We start from the raw sequence: 24,230 nt of genomic DNA, 5'->3' as shown, positions 1-24,230 counted from the left end.
TCTCCCATTTAACACACAATATAACCCCTCGGTCTCTCCTGATCACTCTCCCATTTAACACACAATATAACCCCTCGCTCTCTCTCGTGATCACTCTCCCATTTAACACACAATATAACCCCTCGCTCTCTCCTGATCACTCTCCCATTTAACACACAATATAACCCCTCGCTCTCTCTCCTGATCACTCTCCCATTTAACACACAATATAACCCCTCGCTCTCTCTCCTGATCACTCTCCCATTTAACACACAATATAACCCCTCGCTCTCTCTCCTGATCACTCTCCCATTTAACACACAATATAACCCCTCGCTCTCTCTCCTGATCACTCTCCCATTTAACACACAATATAACTCCTCGCTCTCTCCTGATCACTCTCCCATTTAACACAATATAACCCCTCGCTCTCTCTCCTGATCACTCTCCCATTTAACACACAATATAACCCCTCGCTCTCTCCTGATCACTCTCCCATTTAACACACAATATAACCCCTCGCTCTCTCCTGATCACTCTCCCATTTAACACACAATATAACCCCTCGCTCTCTCTCCTGATCACTCTCCCATTTAACACACAATATAACCCCTCGCTCTCTCCTGATCACTCTCCCATTTAACACACAATATAACCCCTCGCTCTCTCTCCTGATCACGCTCCCATTTAACACACAATATAACCCCTCGCTCTCTCCTGATCACTCTCCCATTTAACACACAATATAACCCCTCGCTCTCTCTCCTGATCACTCTCCCATTTAACACACAATATAACCCCTCGCTCTCTCTCCTGATCACTCTCCCATTTAACACACAATATAACCCCTCGCTCTCTCTCCTGATCACTCTCCCATTTAACACACAATATAACCCCTCGCTCTGTCTCCTGATCACTCTCCCATTTAACACACAATATAACCCCTCGCTCTCTCCTGATCACTCTCCCATTTAACACACAATATAACCCCTCGCTCTCTCTCCTGATCACTCTCCCATTTAACACACAATATAACCCCTCGCTCTCTCCTGATCACTCTCCCATTTAACACACAATATAACCCCTCGCTCTCTCCTGATCACTCTCCCATTTAACACACAATATAACCCCTCGCTCTCTCTCCTGATCACTCTCCCATTTAACACACAATATAACCCCTCGCTCTCTCCTGATCACTCTCCCATTTAACACACAATATAACCCCTCGCTCTCTCTCCTGATCACTCTCCCATTTAACACACAATATAACCCCTCGCTCTCTCCTGATCACTCTCCCATTTAACACACAATGTAACCCCTCGCTCTCTCTCCTGATCACTCTCCCATTTAACACACAATATAACCCCTCGCTCTCTCTCCTGATCACTCTCCCATTTAACACACAATATAACCCCTCGCTCTCTCTCCTGATCACTCTCCCATTTAACACATAATATAACCCCTCGCTCTCTCTCCTGATCACTCTCCCATTTAACACACAATATAACTCCTCGCTCTCTCCTGATCACTCTCCCATTTAACACAATATAACCCCTCGCTCTCTCTCCTGATCAGTCTCCCATTTAACACACAATATAACCCCTCGCTCTCTCTCCTGATCAGTCTCCCATTTAACACACAATATAACCCCTCGCTCTCTCCTGATTACTCTCCCATTTAACACACAATATAACCCCTCGCTCTCTCCTGATCACTCTCCCATTTAACACACAATATAACCCCTCGCTCTCTCTCCTGATCACTCTCCCATTTAACACACAATATAACCCCTCGCTCTCTCCTGATCACTCTCCCATTTAACACACAATATAACCCCTCGCTCTCTCTCCTGATCACGCTCCCATTTAACACACAATATAACCCCTCGCTCTCTCCTGATCACTCTCCCATTTAACACACAATATAACCCCTCGCTCTCTCTCCTGATCACTCTCCCATTTAACACACAATATAACCCCTCGCTCTCTCTCCTGATCACTCTCCCATTTAACACACAATATAACCCCTCGCTCTCTCTCCTGATCACTCTCCCATTTAACACACAATATAACCCCTCGCTCTCTCTCCTGATCACTCTCTCATTTAACACACAATATAACCCCTCGCTCTCTCCTGATCACTCTTCCATTTAACACACAATATAACCCCTCGCTCTCTCTCCTGATCACTCTCCCATTTAACACACAATATAACCCCTCGCTCTCTCCTGATCACTCTCCCATTTAACACACAATATAACCCCTCGCTCTCTCTCCTGATCACTCTCTCATTTAACACACAATATAACCCCTCGCTCTCTCCTGATCACTCTCCCATTTAACACACAATATAACCCCTCGCTCTCTCCTGATCACTCTCCCATTTAACACACAATATAACCCTCGCTCTCTCTCCTGATCACTCTCCCATTTAACACACAATATAACCCCTCGCTCTCTCTCCTGATCACTCTCCCATTTAACACACAATATAACCCCTCGCTCTCTCTCCTGATCACTCTCCCATTTAACACACAATATAACCCCTCGCTCTCTCTCCTGATCACGCTCCCATTTAACACACAATATAACCCTCGCTCTCTCCTGACCACTCTCCCATTTAACACACAATATAACCCCTCGCTCTCTCTCCTGATCACTCTCCCATTTAACACACAATATAACCCCTCGCTCTCTCTCCTGATCACTCTCCCATTTAACACACAATATAACCCCTCGCTCGCTCTCCTGATCACTCTCCCATTTAACACACAATATAACCCCTCGCTCTCTCTCTGATCACTCTCCCATTTAACACACAATATAACCCCTCGCTCTCTCTCCCGATCACTCTCCCATTTAACACACAATATAACCCCTCGCTCTCTCCTGATCACTCTCCCATTTAACACACAATATAACCCCTCGCTCTCTCCTGATCACACTCCCATTTAACACACAATATAACCCCTCGCTCTCTCCTGATCACTCTCCCATTTAACACACAATATAACCCCTCGCTCTCTCCTGATCACTCTCCCATTTAACACACAATATAACCCCTCGCTCTCTCTCCTGATCACTCTCCCATTTAACACACAATATAACCCCTCGCTCTCTCTCCTGATCACTCTCCCATTTAACACACAATATAACCCCTCGCTCTCTCCTGATCACTCTCCCATTTAACACACAATATAACCCCTCGCTCTCTCTCCTGATCACTCTCCCATTTAACACACAATATAATCCCTCGCTCTCTCTCCTGATCACTCTCCCATGTAACACACAATATAATCCCTCGCTCTCTCTCCTGATCACTCTCCCATTTAACACACAATATAACCCTCGCTCACTCTCCTGATCACTCTCCCATTTAACACACAATATAACCCCTCGCTCGCTCTCTCCTGATCACTCTCCCATTTAACACACAATATAACCCCTCGCTCTCTCCTGATCACTCTCCCATTTAACACACAATATAACTCCTCTCTCTCTCTCCTGATCACTCTCCCATTTAACACACAATATAACCTCTCGCTCTCTCTCCTGATCACTCTCTCATTTAACACAAAATATAACCCCTCGCTCTCTCTCCTGATCACTCTCCCATTTAACACACAATATAACCTCTCGCTCTCTCTCCTGATCACTCTCTCATTTAACACACAATATAACCCCTCGCTCTCTCTCCTGATCACTCTCCCATTTAACACACAATATAACCCCTCGCTCTCTCTCCTGATCACTCTCCCATTTAACACACAATATAATCCCTCGCTCTCTCTCCTGATCACTCTCCCATTTAACACACAATATAACCCTCGCTCTCTCTCCTGATCACTCTCCCATTTAACACACAATATAACCCCTCGCTCTCTCCTGATCACTCTCCCATTTAACACACAATATAACCCCTCGCTCTCTCCTGATCACTCTCCCATTTAACACACAATATAACCCCTCGCTCTCTCTCCTGATCACTCTCCCATTTAACACACAATATAACCCCTCGCTCTCTCCTGATCACTCTTCCATTTAACACACAATATAACCCCTCGCTCTCTCTCCTGATCTCTCTCCCATTTAACACACAATATAACCCCTCGCTCTCTCCTGATCACTCTCCCATTTAACACACAATATAACCCCTCGCTCTCTCTCCTGATCACTCTCTCATTTAACACACAATATAACCCCTCGCTCTCTCCTGATCACTCTCCCATTTAACACACAATATAACCCCTCGCTCTCTCCTGATCACTCTCCCATTTAACACACAATATAACCCTCGCTCTCTCTCCTGATCACTCTCCCATTTAACACACAATATAACCCCTCGCTCTCTCTCCTGATCACTCTCCCATTTAACACACAATATAACCCCTCGCTCTCTCTCCTGATCACTCTCCCATTTAACACACAATATAACCCCTCGCTCTCTCTCCTGATCACTCTCCCATTTAACACACAATATAACCCTCGCTCTCTCCTGATCACTCTCCCATTTAACACACAATATAACCCCTCGTTCTCTCTCCTGATCACTCTCTCATTTAACACAATATAACCCCTCGCTCTCTCCTGATCACTCTCCCATTTAACACACAATATAACCCCTCGCTCTCTCCTGATCACTCTCCCATTTAACACACAATATAACCCTCGCTCTCTCTCCTGATCACTCTCCCATTTAACACACAATATAACGCCTCGCTCTCTCTCCTGATCACTCTCCCATTTAACACACAATATAACCCCTCGCTCGCTCTCCTGATCACTCTCCCATTTAACACACAATATAACCCCTCGCTCTCTCTCCTGATCACTCTCCCATTTAACACACAATATAACCCCTCGCTCTCTCTCCCGATCACTCTCCCATTTAACACACAATATAACCCCTCGCTCTCTCCTGATCACTCTCCCATTTAACACACAATATAACCCCTCGCTCTCTCCTGATCACACTCCCATTTAACACACAATATAACCCCTCGCTCTCTCCTGATCACTCTCCCATTTAACACACAATATAACCCCTCGCTCTCTCCTGATCACTCTCCCATTTAACACACAATATAACCCCTCGCTCTCTCTCCTGATCACTCTCCCATTTAACACACAATATAACCCCTCGCTCTCTCTCCTGATCACTCTCCCATTTAACACACAATATAACCCCTCGCTCTCTCCTGATCACTCTCCCATTTAACACACAATATAACCCCTCGCTCTCTCTCCTGATCACTCTCCCATTTAACACACAATATAATCCCTCGCTCTCTCTCCTGATCACTCTCCCATTTAACACACAATATAATCCCTCGCTCTCTCTCCTGATCACTCTCCCATTTAACACACAATATAACCCTCGCTCACTCTCCTGATCACTCTCCCATTTAACACACAATATAACCCCTCGCTCGCTCTCTCCTGATCACTCTCCCATTTAACACAAAATATAACCCCTCGCTCTCTCCTGATCACTCTCCCATTTAACACACAATATAACCCCTCGCTCTCTCCTGATCACTCTCCCATTTAACACACAATATAACCTCTCGCTCTCTCTCCTGATCACTCTCTCATTTAACACACAATATAACCCCTCGCTCTCTCTCCTGATCACTCTCCCATTTAACACACAATATAACCTCTCGCTCTCTCTCCTGATCACTCTCCCATTTAACACACAATATAACCCCTCGCTCTCTCCTGATCACTCTCCCATTTAACACACAATATAACCCCTCGCTCTCTCTCCTGATCACTCTCTCATTTAACACACAATATAACCCCTCGCTCTCTCCTGATCACTCTCCCATTTAACACACAATATAACCCCTCGCTCTCTCTCCTGATCACTCTCCCATTTAACACACAATATAACCCTCGCTCTCTCCTGATCACTCTCCCATTTAACACACAATATAACCCCTCGCTCTCTCTCCTGATCACTCTCTCATTTAACACAATATAACCCCTCGCTCTCTCCTGATCACTCTCCCATTTAACACACAATATAACCCCTCGCTCTCTCCTGATCACTCTCCCATTTAACACACAATATAACCCTCGCTCTCTCTCCTGATCACTCTCCCATTTAACACACAATATAACCCCTCGCTCTCTCTCCTGATCACTCTCCCATTTAACACACAATATAACCCCTCGCTCGCTCTCCTGATCACTCTCCCATTTAACACACAATATAACCCCTCGCTCTCTCTCCTGATCACTCTCCCATTTAACACACAATATAACCCCTCGCTCTCTCTCCCGATCACTCTCCCATTTAACACACAATATAACCCCTCGCTCTCTCCTGATCACTCTCCCATTTAACACACAATATAACCCCTCGCTCTCTCCTGATCACACTCCCATTTAACACACAATATAACCCCTCGCTCTCTCCTGATCACTCTCCCATTTAACACACAATATAACCCCTCGCTCTCTCCTGATCACTCTCCCATTTAACACACAATATAACCCCTCGCTCTCTCTCCTGATCACTCTCCCATTTAACACACAATATAACCCCTCGCTCTCTCTCCTGATCACTCTCCCATTTAACACACAATATAACCCCTCGCTCTCTCCTGATCACTCTCCCATTTAACACACAATATAACCCCTCGCTCTCTCTCCTGATCACTCTCCCATTTAACACACAATATAATCCCTCGCTCTCTCTCCTGATCACTCTCCCATTTAACACACAATATAATCCCTCGCTCTCTCTCCTGATCACTCTCCCATTTAACACACAATATAACCCTCGCTCACTCTCCTGATCACTCTCCCATTTAACACACAATATAACCCCTCGCTCGCTCTCTCCTGATCACTCTCCCATTTAACACACAATATAACCCCTCGCTCTCTCCTGATCACTCTCCCATTTAACACACAATATAACCCCTCGCTCTCTCTCCTGATCACTCTCCCATTTAACACACAATATAACCTCTCGCTCTCTCTCCTGATCACTCTCTCATTTAACACACAATATAACCCCTCGCTCTCTCTCCTGATCACTCTCCCATTTAACACACAATATAACCTCTCGCTCTCTCTCCTGATCACTCTCTCATTTAACACACAATATAACCCCTCGCTCTCTCTCCTGATCACTCTCCCATTTAACACACAATATAACCCCTCGCTCTCTCTCCTGATCACTCTCCCATTTAACACACAATATAATCCCTCGCTCTCTCTCCTGATCCCTCTTCCATTTAACACACGATATAACCCTCGCTCTCTCTCCTGATCACTCTCCCATTTAACACACAATATAACCCCTCGCTCTCTCCTGATCACTCTCCCATTTAACACACAATATAACCCCTCGCTCTCTCCTGATCACTCTCCCATTTAACACACAATATAACCCCTCGCTCTCTCTCCTGATCACTCTCCCATTTAACACACAATATAACCCCTCGCTCTCTCCTGATCACTCTCCCATTTAACACACAATATAACCCCTCGCTCTCTCTCCTGATCACTCTCTCATTTAACACACAATATAACCCCTCGCTCTCTCCTGATCACTCTCCCATTTAACACACAATATAACCCCTCGCTCTCTCCTGATCACTCTCCCATTTAACACACAATATAACCCTCGCTCGCTCTCCTGATCACTCTCCCATTTAACACACAATATAACCCCTCGCTCTCTCTCCTGATCACTCTCCCATTTAACACACAATATAACCCCTTGCTCTCTCTCCTGATCACTCTCCCATTTAACACACAATATAACCCCTCGCTCTCTCTCCTGATCACTCTCCCATTTAACACACAATATAACCCCTCGCTCTCTCTCCCGATCACTCTCCCATTTAACACACAATATAACCCCTCGCTCTCTCCTGATCACACTCCCATTTAACACACAATATAACCCCTCGCTCTCTCCTGATCACTCTCCCATTTAACACACAATATAACCCCTCGCTCTCTCCTGATCACTCTCCCATTTAACACACAATATAACCCCTCGCTCTCTCTCCTGATCACTCTCCCATTTAACACACAATATAACCCCTCGCTCTCTCCTGATCACTCTCCCAGTTAACACACAATATAACCCCTCGCTCTCTCCTGATCACTCTCCCATTTAACACACAATATAACCCCTCGCTCTCTGTTGTGTATGTAACCTGTTCCACCTTAAGAGAGCTTAAGCCTGTTCCACCTTAAGAGATGTACTACTTTCTCAGGCTGCTGTAGACGTAATACCGGGGGTGAACACACCGGTATATAAGCACTGTGCAGTAATCTTGTATTCAGTATAGTCCCTACCTCCAACCAGTAAAGACCTGTTTTTATTGTTACTCATTAGTCTGTTTTAATTAACTAAATAATTCACAGACTTAACACTGGCGACGAGTCAGGTTCTTACCCTGCGGCAGTTATTCCACGGCGGTTGAAGAGAGGTTTCAAACCTCACCACTCACCACCCCACTGGAAGCGACAGGCATTAGGACCCTGAAGCCTCCATCAGCTTGTGAACCGGAGTAGAAGACAGGACTGGGGAAGAGAGAGGTATAGGGCGATAGCGATCGGCTTTCAAGTGCGAGGCGCAGCCGGGCCATCGATCGCATCCGCTGATAAGGGCCGCACTCGGGGGTGAAGGGAGACGGCGTCGGGGGACGGGTGAAGACCGGCAAGCGCGGGAAAACCGCCATTTTGTGGGCGGAGGACGACGGCAAGAGCGGGAAGCCGCCATCTTTGATAACAAGTAAAGAAAAGAAAATCTGAGAAATTGCAAATCTACAATGCCTAAACACGGGAATATTAGCACCTTTGATAGTGACCTCGAAGATTGGGCCATATATGTTGAAAGAGTAAAAAATTATTGTGAGGCCAATAAAATTTGTGACCAAGATAAAGCTCTAACATTATTAAATTTAATGGGTGCGAAGACATACGGGCAATTGAAACACCTGTTATCACCAGATGAACCGGCGGATAAGACGTTCGATGAGATTGTTACTGTCCTGAAAGATCATCTAAACCCCACGCCGCTGATGCTAGCGGAACGATTTAAATTTTACGACAGAAGGCAGCTACAGCATGAAAGCAATGCTGAATATTTGCTGGAATTGCGTAAATTAGCGAAATATTGCCAGTTTGGAACGGGACTGACAGAGGCACTTCGAGACAAATTTGTGTGTGGTTTATTTAAACAGGATACACAAAAGCGACTGCTCGAGGAGAATGAGCTGACGCTTGAGAAGGCGGTCACTATGGCAGCAGCACACGAAGCCGCAGCGAGAGGCACGGCAGTAATGCAGCTACGGTCACCGGAGCTCAGTGCACACAAGTTGGGTGAGAGTTCTGGCAAATGTTATCGTTGTGGAAAGACAACGCATGATCAGAACCAGTGTTGGTTTAAAAACCAAGATTGTAGAACTTGTGGTAGGCTTGGACATATAGCTAGAGTATGCAGGTCAGCGAAGAAGACCAGCAACAAGAAGTCACCGCAAGGGAAATACGCAAAGGTACACAAGGTGGCCGAACAGGAGTCCGATTCAGACGCAAGCAGTATTGAACTGGCTAGCTTAAGGGTACTCAACGTTGGTAAGGGTGCAGACCTCCAGACAATTTGGGTTACTCTTCAGATAGAAGGAGTCCAAGTAAAAATGGAATTGGACACTGGATCGGCATTGTCGGTCATGAATAAGAAAGATTACAGAAGGTTATTCCAACATATTCCCCTACAGGATACGGAGATTATATTGACAACCTACACTGGGCAGAGAGTGTACCCCATCGGGACAATAAAGGTTGCAGTGGCCAACAAGGGCGAAGGAAGTCAAATAATGGACTTATATGTGCTACCGGAGGGAGGTCCACCACTACTAGGCCGGGAGTGGTTTAGAAACATAAATATGGACTGGCATTCGCTAAAAGCCATAAAGAGTGAGAACTCGGTGCAGATAATCAGCCCAGACTCTAGAACTGATGATGGTAAGACCAACCCATGTGCAAAAGACAAAGTTTCAGCACAGAATTCCACTGAGCAACAACAACATAGTTTAACAGAGAATTCTGAGTCTGTCAAGTCTACTGATATGCACATTTTTGAGGGACACTGGGCTCGAACTCAACTCCATTTCAAACTACAACAGCAATTAGAACAAATGATTCGCCGTTTTGAGCAAGAGATGAATGAAATAAAAAAGTTCTTTGTTACAGAGTGGGAGAATCTGGAAAGTCAACAGAAGCAACTGATGGAGAAAATGGAGCAGGAGCACACCAACCATCTGCGCGAGGAGGCCGAACGAATCAAAGCTGATTCAGGTTCTGAAGGTGCGTGCCATAATCTGGTGTCAGAAGAGTTAACGGTCAGCCAACTCCTTCATATGCTGAGGGACAAGACTCTGAAATGGGAAAAACTTGAACACGAGCTGCGATCTTCAAAGGAAAAGGGTTCAGAGCTCTCAAAAGTCATTGAGATGGCTGATGTGACGACACAGACTGAAACGACTGCAACAGAGCAGCCATTGGATGCCAAAAGTACGCTGACTCACGTCAATGTAGAACAACAGACCGCTGAAACAGCTGCTCCGGTAGAGGGATTGCATAGTCCGATCAATCAATCTCCAAAGGAAGTTGAAGTATTAAAATCACAAATGAGGTCACTAGTAAACGACTTGCTGAAAGCCCAGAAAAAGCTGGATGCAGAGGTACACATGAAGAAGTCTCTTCAGGAAAGATGTCTGGATTTGGAACAAGAGCTGGCTAACGTCCAGCTGGGTATGGAGGAAATAGACGACCCTCTCACTGGTCTAGCTCAGGACGACACCGAATATTACCATGACCTGGTGGACGACACCGAATATTACGATGTCCTGTCCTGCCCAGCTTGTAACTTCGACTCCCAAAGTGCAGAAATCATGGAGGAGCACCAAAAGTCTACGGAACATCGGGAGAAGCTGGCTCTACGACGGAAACAGGAGGACGAGAAGGAGGAACTGCGCATGCAGCTGGCAGCTGTGGCAGCTGACAATGGAGCCCAGAGAGTCTCCAAGAAGCAGAAAAGGAAAAGTAAAAACAGAAGATGACCCATCTGAACCATTATCACCTCTACCAGATCACACACGTGGTCCCTCCGAACGGAACCAAATCAGTTCGGAAGTTCAAGCTGTTAAATCCATGAAAGCACTATTGAATGAGTAACGTGAACCGACTACACCACAGAGATTGAATCTGTGAACTGTTTTCCGCAGAGACTGAATCTGTGATATGTTACGTTAAACATGAAGTTATATATGTATATATGTTATTACGTTATGTTAAATGGGGGGGATGACTATAAAGCTAAGAAGGGAGGAGTGTTGTGTATGTAACCTGTTCCACCTTAAGAGAGCTTAAGCCTGTTCCACCTTAAGAGATGTACTACTTTCTCAGGCTGCTGTAGACGTAATACCAGGGGTGAACACACCGGTATATAAGCACTGTGCAGTAATCTTGTATTCAGTATAGTCCCGACCTCCAACCAGTAAAGACCTGTTTTTATTGTTACTCATTAGTCTGTTTTAATTAACTAAATAATTCACAGACTTAACACTCTCTCTCCTGATCACTCTCCCATTTAACACACAATATAATCCCTCGCTCTCTCTCCTGATCACTCTCCCATTTAACACACAATATAACCCCTCGCTCTCTCTCCTGATCACTCTCCCATTTAACACACAATATAACCCCTCGCTCGCTCTCTCCTGATCACTCTCCCATTTAACACACAATATAACCCCTCGCTCTCTCTCCTGATCACTCTCCCATTTAACACACAATATAACCTCTCGCTCTCTCCTGATCACTCTCTCATTTAACACACAATATAACCCCTCGCTCTCTCTCCTGATCACTCTCCCATTTAACACACAATATAACCTCTCGCTCTCTCTCCTGATCACTCTCTCATTTAACACACAATATAACCCCTCGCTCTCTCTCCTGATCACTCTCCCATTTAACACACAATATAACCCCTCGCTCTCTCTCCTGATCACTCTCCCATTTAACACACAATATAATCCCTCGCTCTCTCTCCTGATCACTCTCCCATTTAACACACAATATAACGCCTCGCTCTCTCTCCTGATCACTCTCCCATTCAACACACAATATAACCCTCCCTCTCTCTCCTGATCACTCTCCCATTTAACACACAATATAACCCCTCGCTCTCTCTCCTGATCACTCTCCCATTTAACACACAATATAACCCCTCGCTCTCTCCTGATCACTCTCCCATTTAACACACAATATAACCCCTCGCTCTCTCCTGATCACTCTCCCATTTAACACACAATATAACCCCTCGCTCTCTCCTGATCACTCTCCCATTTAACACACAATATAACCCCTCGCTCTCCAGATCACTCTCCCGTTGAACACACAATATAACCCCTCGCTCTCTCTCCTGATCACTCCCATTTAACACACAATATAACCCCTCGCTCTCTCCTGATCACTCTCCCATTTAACACACAATATAACCCCTCGCTCTCTCTCCTGATAGTCCCACTTAACACACAATATAACCCCTCGCTCGCTCTCCTGATAACTCTCCCATTTAACACACAATATAACCCCTCGCTCTCTCTCCTGATCACTCTCACATTTAACACACAATATAACCCTCGCTCTCTCCTGATCACTCTCCCATTTAACACACAATATAACCCCTCGCTCTCTCTCCTGATCACTCTCCCATTTTACACACAATATAACCCCTCGCTCTCTCCTGATCACTCTCTCATTTAACACACAATATAACCCCTCGCTCTCTCCTGATCACTCTCTCATTTAACACACAATATAACCCCTCGCTCTCTCTCCTGATCACACTCCCATTTAACACACAATATAACCCCTCGCTCTCTCTCCTGATCACTCTCACATTTAACACACAATATAACCCCTCGCTCTCTCCTGATCACTCTCCCATTTAACACACATTATAACCCCTCGCTCTCTCTCTTGATCACTCTCCCATTTAACACACATTATAACCCCTCGCTCTCTCCTGATCACTCTCCCATTTAACACACAATATAACCCCTCGCTCTCTCTCCTGATCACTCTCCCATTTAACACACAATATAACCCCTCGCTCTCTCCTGATCACTCTCCCATTTAACACACAATATAACCCCTCGCTCTCTCCTGATCACTCTCCCATTTAACACACAATATAACCCTCGCTCTCTCTCCTGATCACTCCCATTTAACACACAATATAACCCCTCGCTCTCTCCTGATCACTCTCCCATTTAACACACAATATAACCCCTCGCTCTCTCTCCTGATCACTCTCATTTAACACACAATATAACCCCTTGCTCTCTCCTGATCACTCTCCCATTTAACACACAATATAACCCCTCGCTCTCTCTCCTGATCACTCTCCCATTTAACACACAATATAACCTCTCGCTCTCTCTCCTGATCACTCTCTCATTTAACACACAATATAACCCCTCGCTCTCTCTCCTGATCACTCTCCCATTTAACACACAATATAACCCCTCGCTCTCTCTCCTGATCACTCTCCCATTTAACACACAATATAATCCCTCGCTCTCTCTCCTGATCACTCTCCCATTTAACACACAATATAACCCCTCGCTCTCTCTCCTGATCACTCTCCCATTCAACACACAATATAACCCTCGCTCTCTCTCCTGATCACTCTCCCATTTAACACACAATATAACCCCTCGCTCTCTCTCCTGATCACTCTCCCATTTAACACACAATATAACCCCTCGCTCTCTCCTGATCACTCTCCCATTTAACACACAATATAACCCCTCGCTCTCTCCTGATCACTCTCCCATTTAACACACAATATAACCCCTCGATCTCTCCTGATCACTCTCCCATTTAACACACAATATAACCCCTCGCTCTCTCTCCTGATCACTCTCTCATTTAACACACAATATAACCCCTCGCTCTCTCCTGATCACTCTCCCATTTAACACACAATATAACCCCTCGCTCTCTCCTGATCACTCTCCCATTTAACACACAATATAACCCCTCGCTCTCTCCTGATCACTCTCCCATTTAACACACAATATAACCCCTCGCTCTCCAGATCACTCTCCCATTGAACACACAATATAACCCATCGCTCTCTCTCCTGATCACTCCCATTTAACACACAATATAACCCCTCGCTCTCTCCTGATCACTCTCCCATTTAACACACAATATAACCCCTCGCTCTCTCTCCTGATAGTCCCACTTAACACACAATTTAACCCCTCGCTCGCTCTCCTGATAACTCTCCCATTTAACACACAATATAACCCCTCGCTCTCTCTCCTGATCACTCTCACATTTAACACACAATATAACCCTCGCTCTCTCCTGATCACTCTCCCATTTAACACACATTATAACCCCTCGCTCTCTCTCTTGATCACTCTCCCATTTAACACACATTATAACCCCTCGCTCTCTCCTGATCACTCTCCCATTTAACACACAATATAACCCCTCGCTCTCTCCTGATCACTCTCCCATTTAACACACAATATAACCCCTCGCTCTCTCCTGATCACTCTCCCATTTAACACACAATATAACCCTCGCTCTCTCTCCTGATCACTCCCATTTAACACACAATATAACCCCTCGCTCTCTCCTGATCACTCTCCCATTTAACACACAATATAACCCCTCGCTCTCTCTCCTGATCACTCTCATTTAACACACAATATAACCCCTCGCTCTCTCCTGATCACTCTCTCATTTAACACACAATATAACCCCTCGCTCTCTCTCCTGATCACTCTCCCAATTAACACACAATACAACCCCTCGCTCTCTCTCCTGATCACTCTCCCATTTAACACACAATATAACCCCTCGCTCTCTCCTGATCACTCTCTCATTTAACACACAATATAACCCCTCGCTCTCTCCTGATCACTCTCTCATTTAACACACAATATAACCCCTCGCTCTCTCTCCTGATCTCACTCCCATTTAACACACAATATAACCCCTCGCTCTCTCTCCTGATCACTCTCCCATTTAACACACAATATAACCCCTCGCTCTCTCCTGATCACTCTCCCATTTAACACACAATATAACCCCTCGCTCTCTCCTGATCACTCTCCCATTTAACACACAATATAACCCCTCGCTCTCTCCTGATCACTCTCCCATTTAACACACAATATAACCCCTCGCTCTCTCTCCTGATCACTCCCCATTTAACACACAATATAACCCCTCGCTCTCTCCTGATCACTCTCCCATTTAACACACAATATAACCCCTCGCTCTCTCTCCTGATCACTCTCCCATTTAACACACAATATAACCCCTCGCTCTCTCTCCTGATCACTCTCCCATTTAACACACAATATAAGCCCTCGCTCTCTCTCCTGATCACTCTCCCATTTAACATACAATATAACCCCTCGCTCTCTCTCCTGATCACTCTCTCATTTAACACACAATATAACCCCTCGCTCTCTCCTGATCACTCTCTCATTTAACACACAATATAACCCCTCGCTCTCTCTCCTGATCACACTCCCATTTAACACACAATATAACCCCTCGCTCTCTCTCCTGATCCCTCTCACATTTAACACACAATATAACCCTCGCTCTCTCCTGATCACTCTCCCATTGAACACACAATATAACCCCTCGCTCTCTCTCCTGATCACTCTCCCATTTAACACACAATATAACCCCTCGCTCTCTCTCCTGATCACTCTCCCATTTAACACACAATATAACCCCTCGCTCTCTCTCCTGATCACTCTCCCATTTAACACACAATATAACCCCTCGCTCGCTCTCCTGATCACTCTCCCATTTAACACACAATATAACCCCTCGCTCTCTCTCCCGATCACTCTCCCATTTAACACACAATATAACCCCTCGCTCTCTCTCCTGATCACTCTCCCATTTAACACACAATATAACCCCTCGCTCGCTCCTGATCACTCTCCCATTGAACACAATATAACCCCTCGCTCTCTCTCCTGATCACTCTCATTTAACACACAACATAACCCCTCGCTCTCTCTCCTGATCACTCTCCCATTTAACACACAATATAACGCCTCGCTCTCTCGCCTGATCACTCTCCCATTTAACACACAATATAACCCCTCGCTCTCTCTCCTGATCACTCTCTCATTTAACACACAATATATCCCCTCGCTCTCTCTCCTGATCACTCTCTCATTTAACACACAATATAACCCCTCGCTCGCTCCTCAACACTCTCCCATTTAACACACAATATAACCCCTCGCTCTCTCTCCTGATCACTCTCTCATTTAACACACAATATAACCCCTCGCTCTCTCTCCTGATCACTCTCCCATTTAACACACAATATAACCTCTCGCTCTCTCTCCTGATCACTCTCCCATTTCACACACAATATAACCCCTCGCTCTCTCTCCTGATCACTCTCCCATTTAACACACAATATAACCCCTCGCTCGCTCCTGATCACTCTCCCATTTAACACACAATATAACCCCTCGCTCTCTCCTGATCACTCTCCCATTCAACACACAATATAACCCCTCGCTCTCTCCTGATCACTCTCCCATTTAACACACAATATAACCCCTCGCTCTCTCTCCTGATCACACTCCCATTTAACACACAATATAACCCCTCGCTCTCTCTCCTGATCACTCTCCCATTTAACACACAATATAACCCCTCGCTCTCTCCTGATCACTCTCCCATTTAACACACAATATAACCCCGCGCTCTCTCTCCTGATCACTCTCCCATTTAACACACAATATAACCCCTCGCTCTCTGCTGATCACTCTCCCATTTAACGCACAATATAACCCCTCGCTCTCTCCTGATCACTCTCCCATTTAACACAATATAACCCCTCGCTCTCTCCTGATCACTCTCCCATTTAACACACAATATACCCCCTCGCTCTCTCTCCTGATCACTCACCCATTTAACACACAATATAACCCCTCGCTCTCTCCTGATCACTCTCCCATTTAACACACAATATAACCCCTCGCTCTCTCTCCTGATCACTCTCCCATTTAACACACAATATAACCCCTCGCTCTCTCTCCTGATCACTCTCCCATTTAACACACAATATAACCCCTCGCTCTCTCCTGATCACTCTCCCATTTAACACACAATATAACCCCTCGCTCTCTCTCCTGATCACTCTCCCATTTAACACACAATATAACCCCTCGCTCTCTCCTGATCACTCTCCCATTTAACACACAATATAACCCCTCGCTCTCTCTCCTGATCACTCTCCCATTTAACACACAATATAACCCCTCGCTCTCTCTCCTGATCACTCTCCCATTTAACACACAATATAACCCCTCGCTCTCTCTCCTGATCACTCTCCCATTTAACACACAATATAACCCCTCGCTCTCTCTCCTGATCACTCTCCCATTTAACACACAATATAACCCCTCGCTCTCTCCTGATCACTCTCCCATTTAACACACAATATAACCCCTCGCTCTCTCCTGATCACTCTCCCATTTAACACACAATATAACCCCTCGCTCTCTCTCCTGATCACTCTCCCATTTAACACACAATATAACCCCTCGCTCTCTCCTGATCACTCTCCCATTTAACACACAATATAACCCCTCGCTCTCTCTCCTGATCACTCTCCCATTTAACACACAATATAACCCCTCGCTCGCTCTCCTGATCACTCTCCCATTTAACACACAATATAACCCCTCGCTCTCTCTCCTGATCACTCTCCCATTTAACACACAATATAACCCCTCGCTCTCTCTCCTGATCACTCTCCCATTTAACACACAATATAACCCCTCGCTCTCTCCTGATCACTCTCCCATTTAACACACAATATAACCCTCGCTCTTTCTCCTGATCACTCTCCCATTTAACACACAATATAACCCCTCGCTCTCTCTCCTGATCACTCTCCCATTTAACACACAATATAACCCCTCGCTCTCTCTCCTGATCACTCTCCCATTTAACACACAATATAACCCCTCGCTCTCTCCTGATCACTCTCCCATTTAACACACAATATAACCCCTCGCTCTCTCCTGATCACTCTCCCATTTAACACACAATATAACCCCTCGCTCTCTTTCCTGATCACTCTCCCATTTAACACACAATATAACCCCTCGCTCTCTCTCCTGATCACTCTCCCATTTAACACACAATATAACCCCTCGCTCTCTCTCCTGATCACTCTCCCATTTAACACACAATATAACCCCTCGCTCGCTCTCCTGATCACTCTCCCATTTAACACACAATATAACCCCTCGCTCTCTCTCCTGATCACTCTCCCATTTAACACACAATATAACCCCTCGCTCTCTCTCCTGATCACTCTCCCATTTAACACACAATATAACCCCTCGCTCTCTCTCCTGATCACTCTCCCATTTAACACACAATATAACCCCTCGCTCGCTCTCCTGATCACTCTCCCATTTAACACACAATATAACCCCTCGCTCTCTCTCCTGATCACTCTCCCATTTAACACACAATATAACCCCTCGCTCTCTCTCCTGATCACTCTCCCATTTAACACACAATATAACCCTCGCTCTCTCTCCTGATCACTCTCCCATTTAACACACAATATAACCCCTCGCTCTCTCTCCTGATCACTCTCCCATTTAACACACAATATAACCCCTCGCTCTCTCTCCTGATCACTCTCCCATTTAACACACAATATAACCCCTCGCTCTCTCCTGATCACTCTCCCATTTAACACACAATATAACCCCTCGCTCTCTCCTGATCACTCTCCCATTTAACACACAATATAATCCCTCGCTCTCTCTCCTGATCACTCTCCCATTTAACACACAATATAACCCCTCGCTCTCTTTCCTGATCACTCTCCCATTTAACACACAATATAACCCCTCGCTCTCTCCTGATCACTCTCCCATTTAACACACAATATAACCCCTCGCTCTCTCCTGATCACTCTCCCATTTAACACACAATATAACCCCTCGCTCTCTTTCCTGATCACTCTCCCATTTAACACACAATATAACCCCTCGCTCTCTCCTGATCACTCTCCCATTTAACACACAATCACAGAATCATTGAATGGTTCCAGCAGAGAAGGTCATTCGGCCCGTCGAGCCCGTGCCGGCTCTCTGCACGAGCACTTCAGCTAGTCCCACTCCCCCGCCCTTTCTCCGTAGCCCTGCAAATGCTTTTCCTTCAGGTACTTATCCGACTCCCTTTTTAAAGCCGTGATTGAATCAGCCTCCACCACCCTTTCAAGCAGTGCATTCCAGATCGCTGCGTAAGAACGTTTTTCCTCATGTCACCTTTGGCTCTTCTGTCTTAAATCTGTGTCCTCTGGTTCTCGACCCTTCCGCCAATGGGAACAGTTTCTCCCTATCTACTCTGTCCAGACCCCTCAATCTCCTCTCAGTCTTCTCTGCTCTGAGGAGAACAACCCCCTTGATCACTTGCCTGATCACACGGTCCCAATTAAAACACAATATAGCCCCCTCGATCTCCAGGCCTTCAAAAGCCAGGAAACACAGCCAGTAGCTGAGTGCGGTTTTGACGCAGTGTAAAAGGATACCATACATACCGTCCTCAAACTCCAGTGCTGCTCTCCGAATGATCCGCTCCCTCACATTATCAGCTTCGGTCATGGGCTTGGGCTTGCAATCTCCCAGCTTTCGAACAGTTCGTCTCTGAACATAAACAACATCTTACAAGAGTTCAACAATTTCAGATCATAACCTCGGCCCGTCATATTTTTATATAATTTTTATCCACACTTTTGGTTTTGTGCCTTTTCCCTGTTTCTCTCTCTCCCACACGGCAGCTGTCTCTCACTCTGCCAGCGCATTTCACACTTCATCTGGAGCCATCCTTTGTCTCTTTACCTGTCCTATTACCATCTCGTCTCACCTTGAATACCTCTGAATGTCTCTTCGCCTCTCACTGACCTTTACCCTTTTGTTCTTTCATCCCCTCCCCCATTTCCCAGCCCCCAAACTTGCTTTTACATCCGTTTCATTTCCTGCTTTTTTCTCAGTTCTGACGAAGGGTTTCGACCTGAAACGTTAACTCTGTTTCTCTCTCCACGGATGTTGCCGGGCCTGCTGAGTTTTTCCAGCGTTTTCTGTTGTTATTTCGGATTTCCAGCATCCGCAGTATTTTGCTATCATCTTATAAGTACCGTAGCGCGGATGCTTCTGGAAGGATGCAGCGTGGGGACTACACACTTCAAAAGGGTCACCGCAGCAGGAGGCTCCCAGCTTCTGTCCTGACCTTTTGGGAGATATCGCAGCCGAACCTGATCCTGTCCTCGCGTGGGATCAGGAGCAGGAACCCCGGCTGATCCCTGGGATCAGGAGCAAGAACCCCGGCTGTTCCCTGGGATCAGGAGCAAGAACCCCGGCTGATTGCTGGGATCGGGAGCAGGAACCCCGGCTGATCCCTGGGATCGTGAGCAGGAACCCCGGCTGATTGCTGGGATCGGGAGCAGGAACCCCGGCTGATCCCTGGGATCGGGAGCAGGAACCCCGGCTGATCCCTGGGATCGGGAGCAGGAACCCCGGCCGATTGCTGGGACCGGGAACAGGAACCCCGGCTGATCCCTGGGATCGGGAGCAGGAACCCCGGCTGGTTTCTGGGATCGGGAGCAGGAACCCCGGCTGATCCCTGGGATCGGGAGCAGGAACCCCAGCTGGTTTCTGGGATCGGGAGCAGGAACCCCGGCTGATCCCTGGGATCGGGAGCAGGAACCCCGGCTGATTGCTGGGATCGGGAGCAGGAACCCCAGCTGATTTCTGGGATCGGGAGCAGGAATCCCGGCTGATTGCTGGGATCGGGAGCAGGAACCCCAGCTGGTTTCTGGGATCGGGAGCACGAACCCCGGCTGATTTCTGGGATCGGGAGAAGGAACCCCAGCTGGTTTCTGGGATCGGGAGCAGGAACCCCGGCTGATCCCTGGGATCGGGAGCAGGAACCCCGGCTGATTGCTGGGATCGGGAGCAGGAACCCCAGCTGATTTCTGGGATCGGGAGCAGGAATCCCGGCTGATCCCTGGGATCGGGAGCAGGAACCCCGGCTGGTTTCTGGGATCGGGAGCAGGAACCCCGGCTGATTGCTGGGATCGGGAGCAGGAACCCCAGCTGGTTTCTGGGATCGGGAGCAGGAACCCCGGCTGATTGCTGGGATCGGGAGCAGGAACCCCAGCTGATTTCTGGGATCAGGAGCAGGAATCCCGGCTGATTGCTGGGATCGGGAGCAGGAACCCCGGCTGATCCCTGGGATCGGGAGCAGGAACCCCGGCTGATCCCTGGGATCGGGAGCAGGAACCCCGGCTGATCCCTGGGATCGGGAGCAGGAACCCCGGCCAATTGCTGGGACCGGGAACAGGAACCCCGGCTGATCCCTGGGATCGGGAGCAGGAACCCCGGCTGATCCCTGGGATCGGGAGCAGGAACCCCGGCTGATCCCTGGGATCGGGAGCAGGAATCCCGGCTGATCGCTGGGATCGGGAGCAGGAACCCCAGCTGATCCCTGGGATCGGGAGCAGGAACCCCGGCTGATCCCTGGGATCGGGAGCAGGAATCCCGGCTGATCGCTGGGATCGGGAGCAGGAATCCCGGCCACATCCCTTTCGCAGCAGAGATCAGGAAATCCACCAGGTCGTAAGGAGGGAAACCAACCCGCCGTAACTCTTCAGTGTAATGTGCTGCCCAGTTACACTTTAGTCTGCTGTATGTTTCTTGCCGCCCTCCTGCACGCCACACATTTGGGCAACAGGCTTCACTTCCAGGTTTAAACGATAATTTGTGAAGTGCACCAGACCATCCCCAGGCCGCGCGTCACTCTCTGACTATTGAGCCCTCTCTGCAGCAAACCATCTTCCCCCTGGGCACCTGCCCGTCTCCCCGTGTATCCCTGCGCTGACAACATTTATACATCTGTCAGAGCGTGCCTGACTATAATGCATGACTCTAAGGTACAGTCTCTCGTTACGTAAGAAAACGTAGCAGCCAAACATCAATGAGGTAAATGGCCAGATCATCGATCTTTGATGGTGTTGGCTGAGGACACCAGGAGAACCACCTGCCGCTTCTCTGAATAGTGTTACGGGATCTTTAACATCCACCTGAACAGGCAGATAGGGCCTTGTTTTAAAGTCTCAGCGGAACGATGGCACCTCTGACAACACGGCACCCTCCAAGTGCGGAGGTGTCATGCGCTGCACTGGAAAAGAATCAGACAAATTTAAGGCACGGAAGGAGGCCATTCAGCCCATCGTGTCCGCACCGACCGACAAAGAGCTCTCCAGCCTAATCCCACTTCCCGGCTCTTGGTCCGTAGCCCTGTCAGTTACGGCACTTCAAGCGCATATCCAAGTACTGTTTAAATGTGATGAGGGTTTCTGCCTCTCCCACCCTTTCAGGCAGTGAGTTCCAGACCCCCACCACCCTCTGGGTGAAAAAAGTTCTCCTCAACTCCCCTCTAAACCTCCGACCAATTACTTTAAATCTCTGCCCCCTGGTTATTGAACCTTCTGCTAATGGAGTGGGGCTTGAACACACGACCATCTGGCTCAGAGGTGAAAGTGCAGCCCTTTGAGCCAAGCACGCGCCAAGACCAGCAGTGAGCCCAATGCACCCATCCTCAGGGCAATTCTTCCATTGAAAGAAACCCATGAACTGATCTTTCATCCAGTTGTTGTACATGGGATCTTGCTCTGTGAAAAAAGCTGCATTGCGGAGCGGGCCCAGGGGCCGTGTAGCCTGATCCTGCTCCTATTTCGTGTGTCTAATTCTGTTAGATTCAGGAGATGGTTCTGTGATAGTGGATTGGCGGTTAGGATCAGATCAGCCATGATCTTATTGAATGGCGGAGCAGGCTCCAGGGGCCGATTGGCCTACTCCTGCTCCTATTTCTTATGTTCTTATGCTTGTCGCCACAACAGTTGCTGCACTTCAAAGTAATTCACTGAGCGAGAAGCCCCGAGACAAGTGATGAGCTCCGATATAAATCCAGGTAGCTTCATCCCAAAGCTGTACAAAGTATCAGTGTCCTATGGTGAGCCGGAATATTGAATAATGCAGCCCCGCCCTGCTCACCTCAATCCGCTTCTCGTACGGCTTGCCCTTTATGACTCTCTGTACGTATATACTGGGTATGTGGACGTCTTCAGGGGCAAACGTCCCAGTGTCAACAATCTCCTCCACCTGTTAAACAGAGAGCAGAGGTGCACCAGTCAGCATCACTCATTCTTTAATTTCCGCTCGCCTCTCCTGAATTCCCAAATTTTTCCCAGGGTTCGGTTCGCAGGCCCTGACCTCCATCAGCAATCCCACCCAAGTGACCCATCTTTAGGTGTGAGCACAGACTGAGTGTCAGCTTGTCAGCTGGTTAATCGGCCCTGCGAGACACCACTTTCCAACTCGCCTAATGTCCACACAAACCTCTCGCATGCAGCTGAACATCAGATCTTCTTGTGCTTGAGTCCTCTTCACAGTGAAGACCAAAACAGTACTAACATTGCCAATCGCACCTGGAAAGGCACAGGATGGTGTGGTAAACCACTGTCATACCTGTCTGTGTCTGTATGTGTATTCCACTAGGTACAGGTCTGGACATGCCTCGGCTGACTCCTCCCACTATTCCAGGTATATAAGTGACTACCTCCCAGTCCCTTAGTATTCTGGACGGGTCGACCACTCGAGACAAGACCTTCATTCTTTAGTTAATAAAAGCCTGATTGTTACTCGCTCAACTTCAGTCTTTTGAGTAATTGATGGCGCATCAATTTTATTAACTAAATTTTTTATAATGGAGAAGATCCTCACACCAGCATGCCTGGACCTGGACAGTCGGGAAGCGGACGCTTCCACCAAGTTTGCTCACTGGCTCACGTGCTTCGAGACATTCCTGACTGCCTCCACTGCGGTCGAAACGGATGCGGACAAACTGTCTGTCCTGATCTCCAAGGTGAACCACCGAGTGTACTCAGTCATCCGGGATGCGACCTCGTACACAGCCGCCCTCCAGCTCCTCAAGACCCAGTACACGCGCCCTGTGAACGAAGTATACGCTAGGCACCTTCTGGGGAGTCGCAAGCAACAACCTGGGGAATCGACTGAGGAATACCTCCAAGCACTGTCCGTGCTTGGCCGGGCCTGTGGG

At 47.3% G+C, this 24,230-nt stretch overlaps 1 protein-coding gene across 4 annotated transcripts in view; it reads right to left on the bottom strand.

The window, feature by feature from the left end:
* oxct1a (3-oxoacid CoA transferase 1a) overlaps positions 1-24,230 on the bottom strand; it is a 286,549-nt gene that overhangs the window by 113,755 nt on the left and 148,564 nt on the right. For all 4 annotated transcript variants that reach the window (XM_085965065.1, XM_085965115.1, XM_085964917.1 and 1 more), the window contains 2 exons: positions 23,165-23,272; positions 19,642-19,756 (listed from right to left, as the gene is read on the bottom strand). In XM_085965065.1, the coding sequence (XP_085821191.1) occupies positions 19,642-19,756; positions 23,165-23,272 (223 nt within the window). The remainder of the gene's footprint in view (positions 1-19,641; positions 19,757-23,164; positions 23,273-24,230) is intronic.

Source organism: Somniosus microcephalus, chromosome 1 (genome assembly GCF_052327205.1).
Source record: "Somniosus microcephalus isolate GS21.2 chromosome 1, FLI_Smic_1.0, whole genome shotgun sequence".
Lineage (NCBI taxonomy): Eukaryota > Metazoa > Chordata > Chondrichthyes > Squaliformes > Somniosidae > Somniosus > Somniosus microcephalus.
This window is presented reverse-complemented; position numbering and strand designations above follow the sequence as displayed.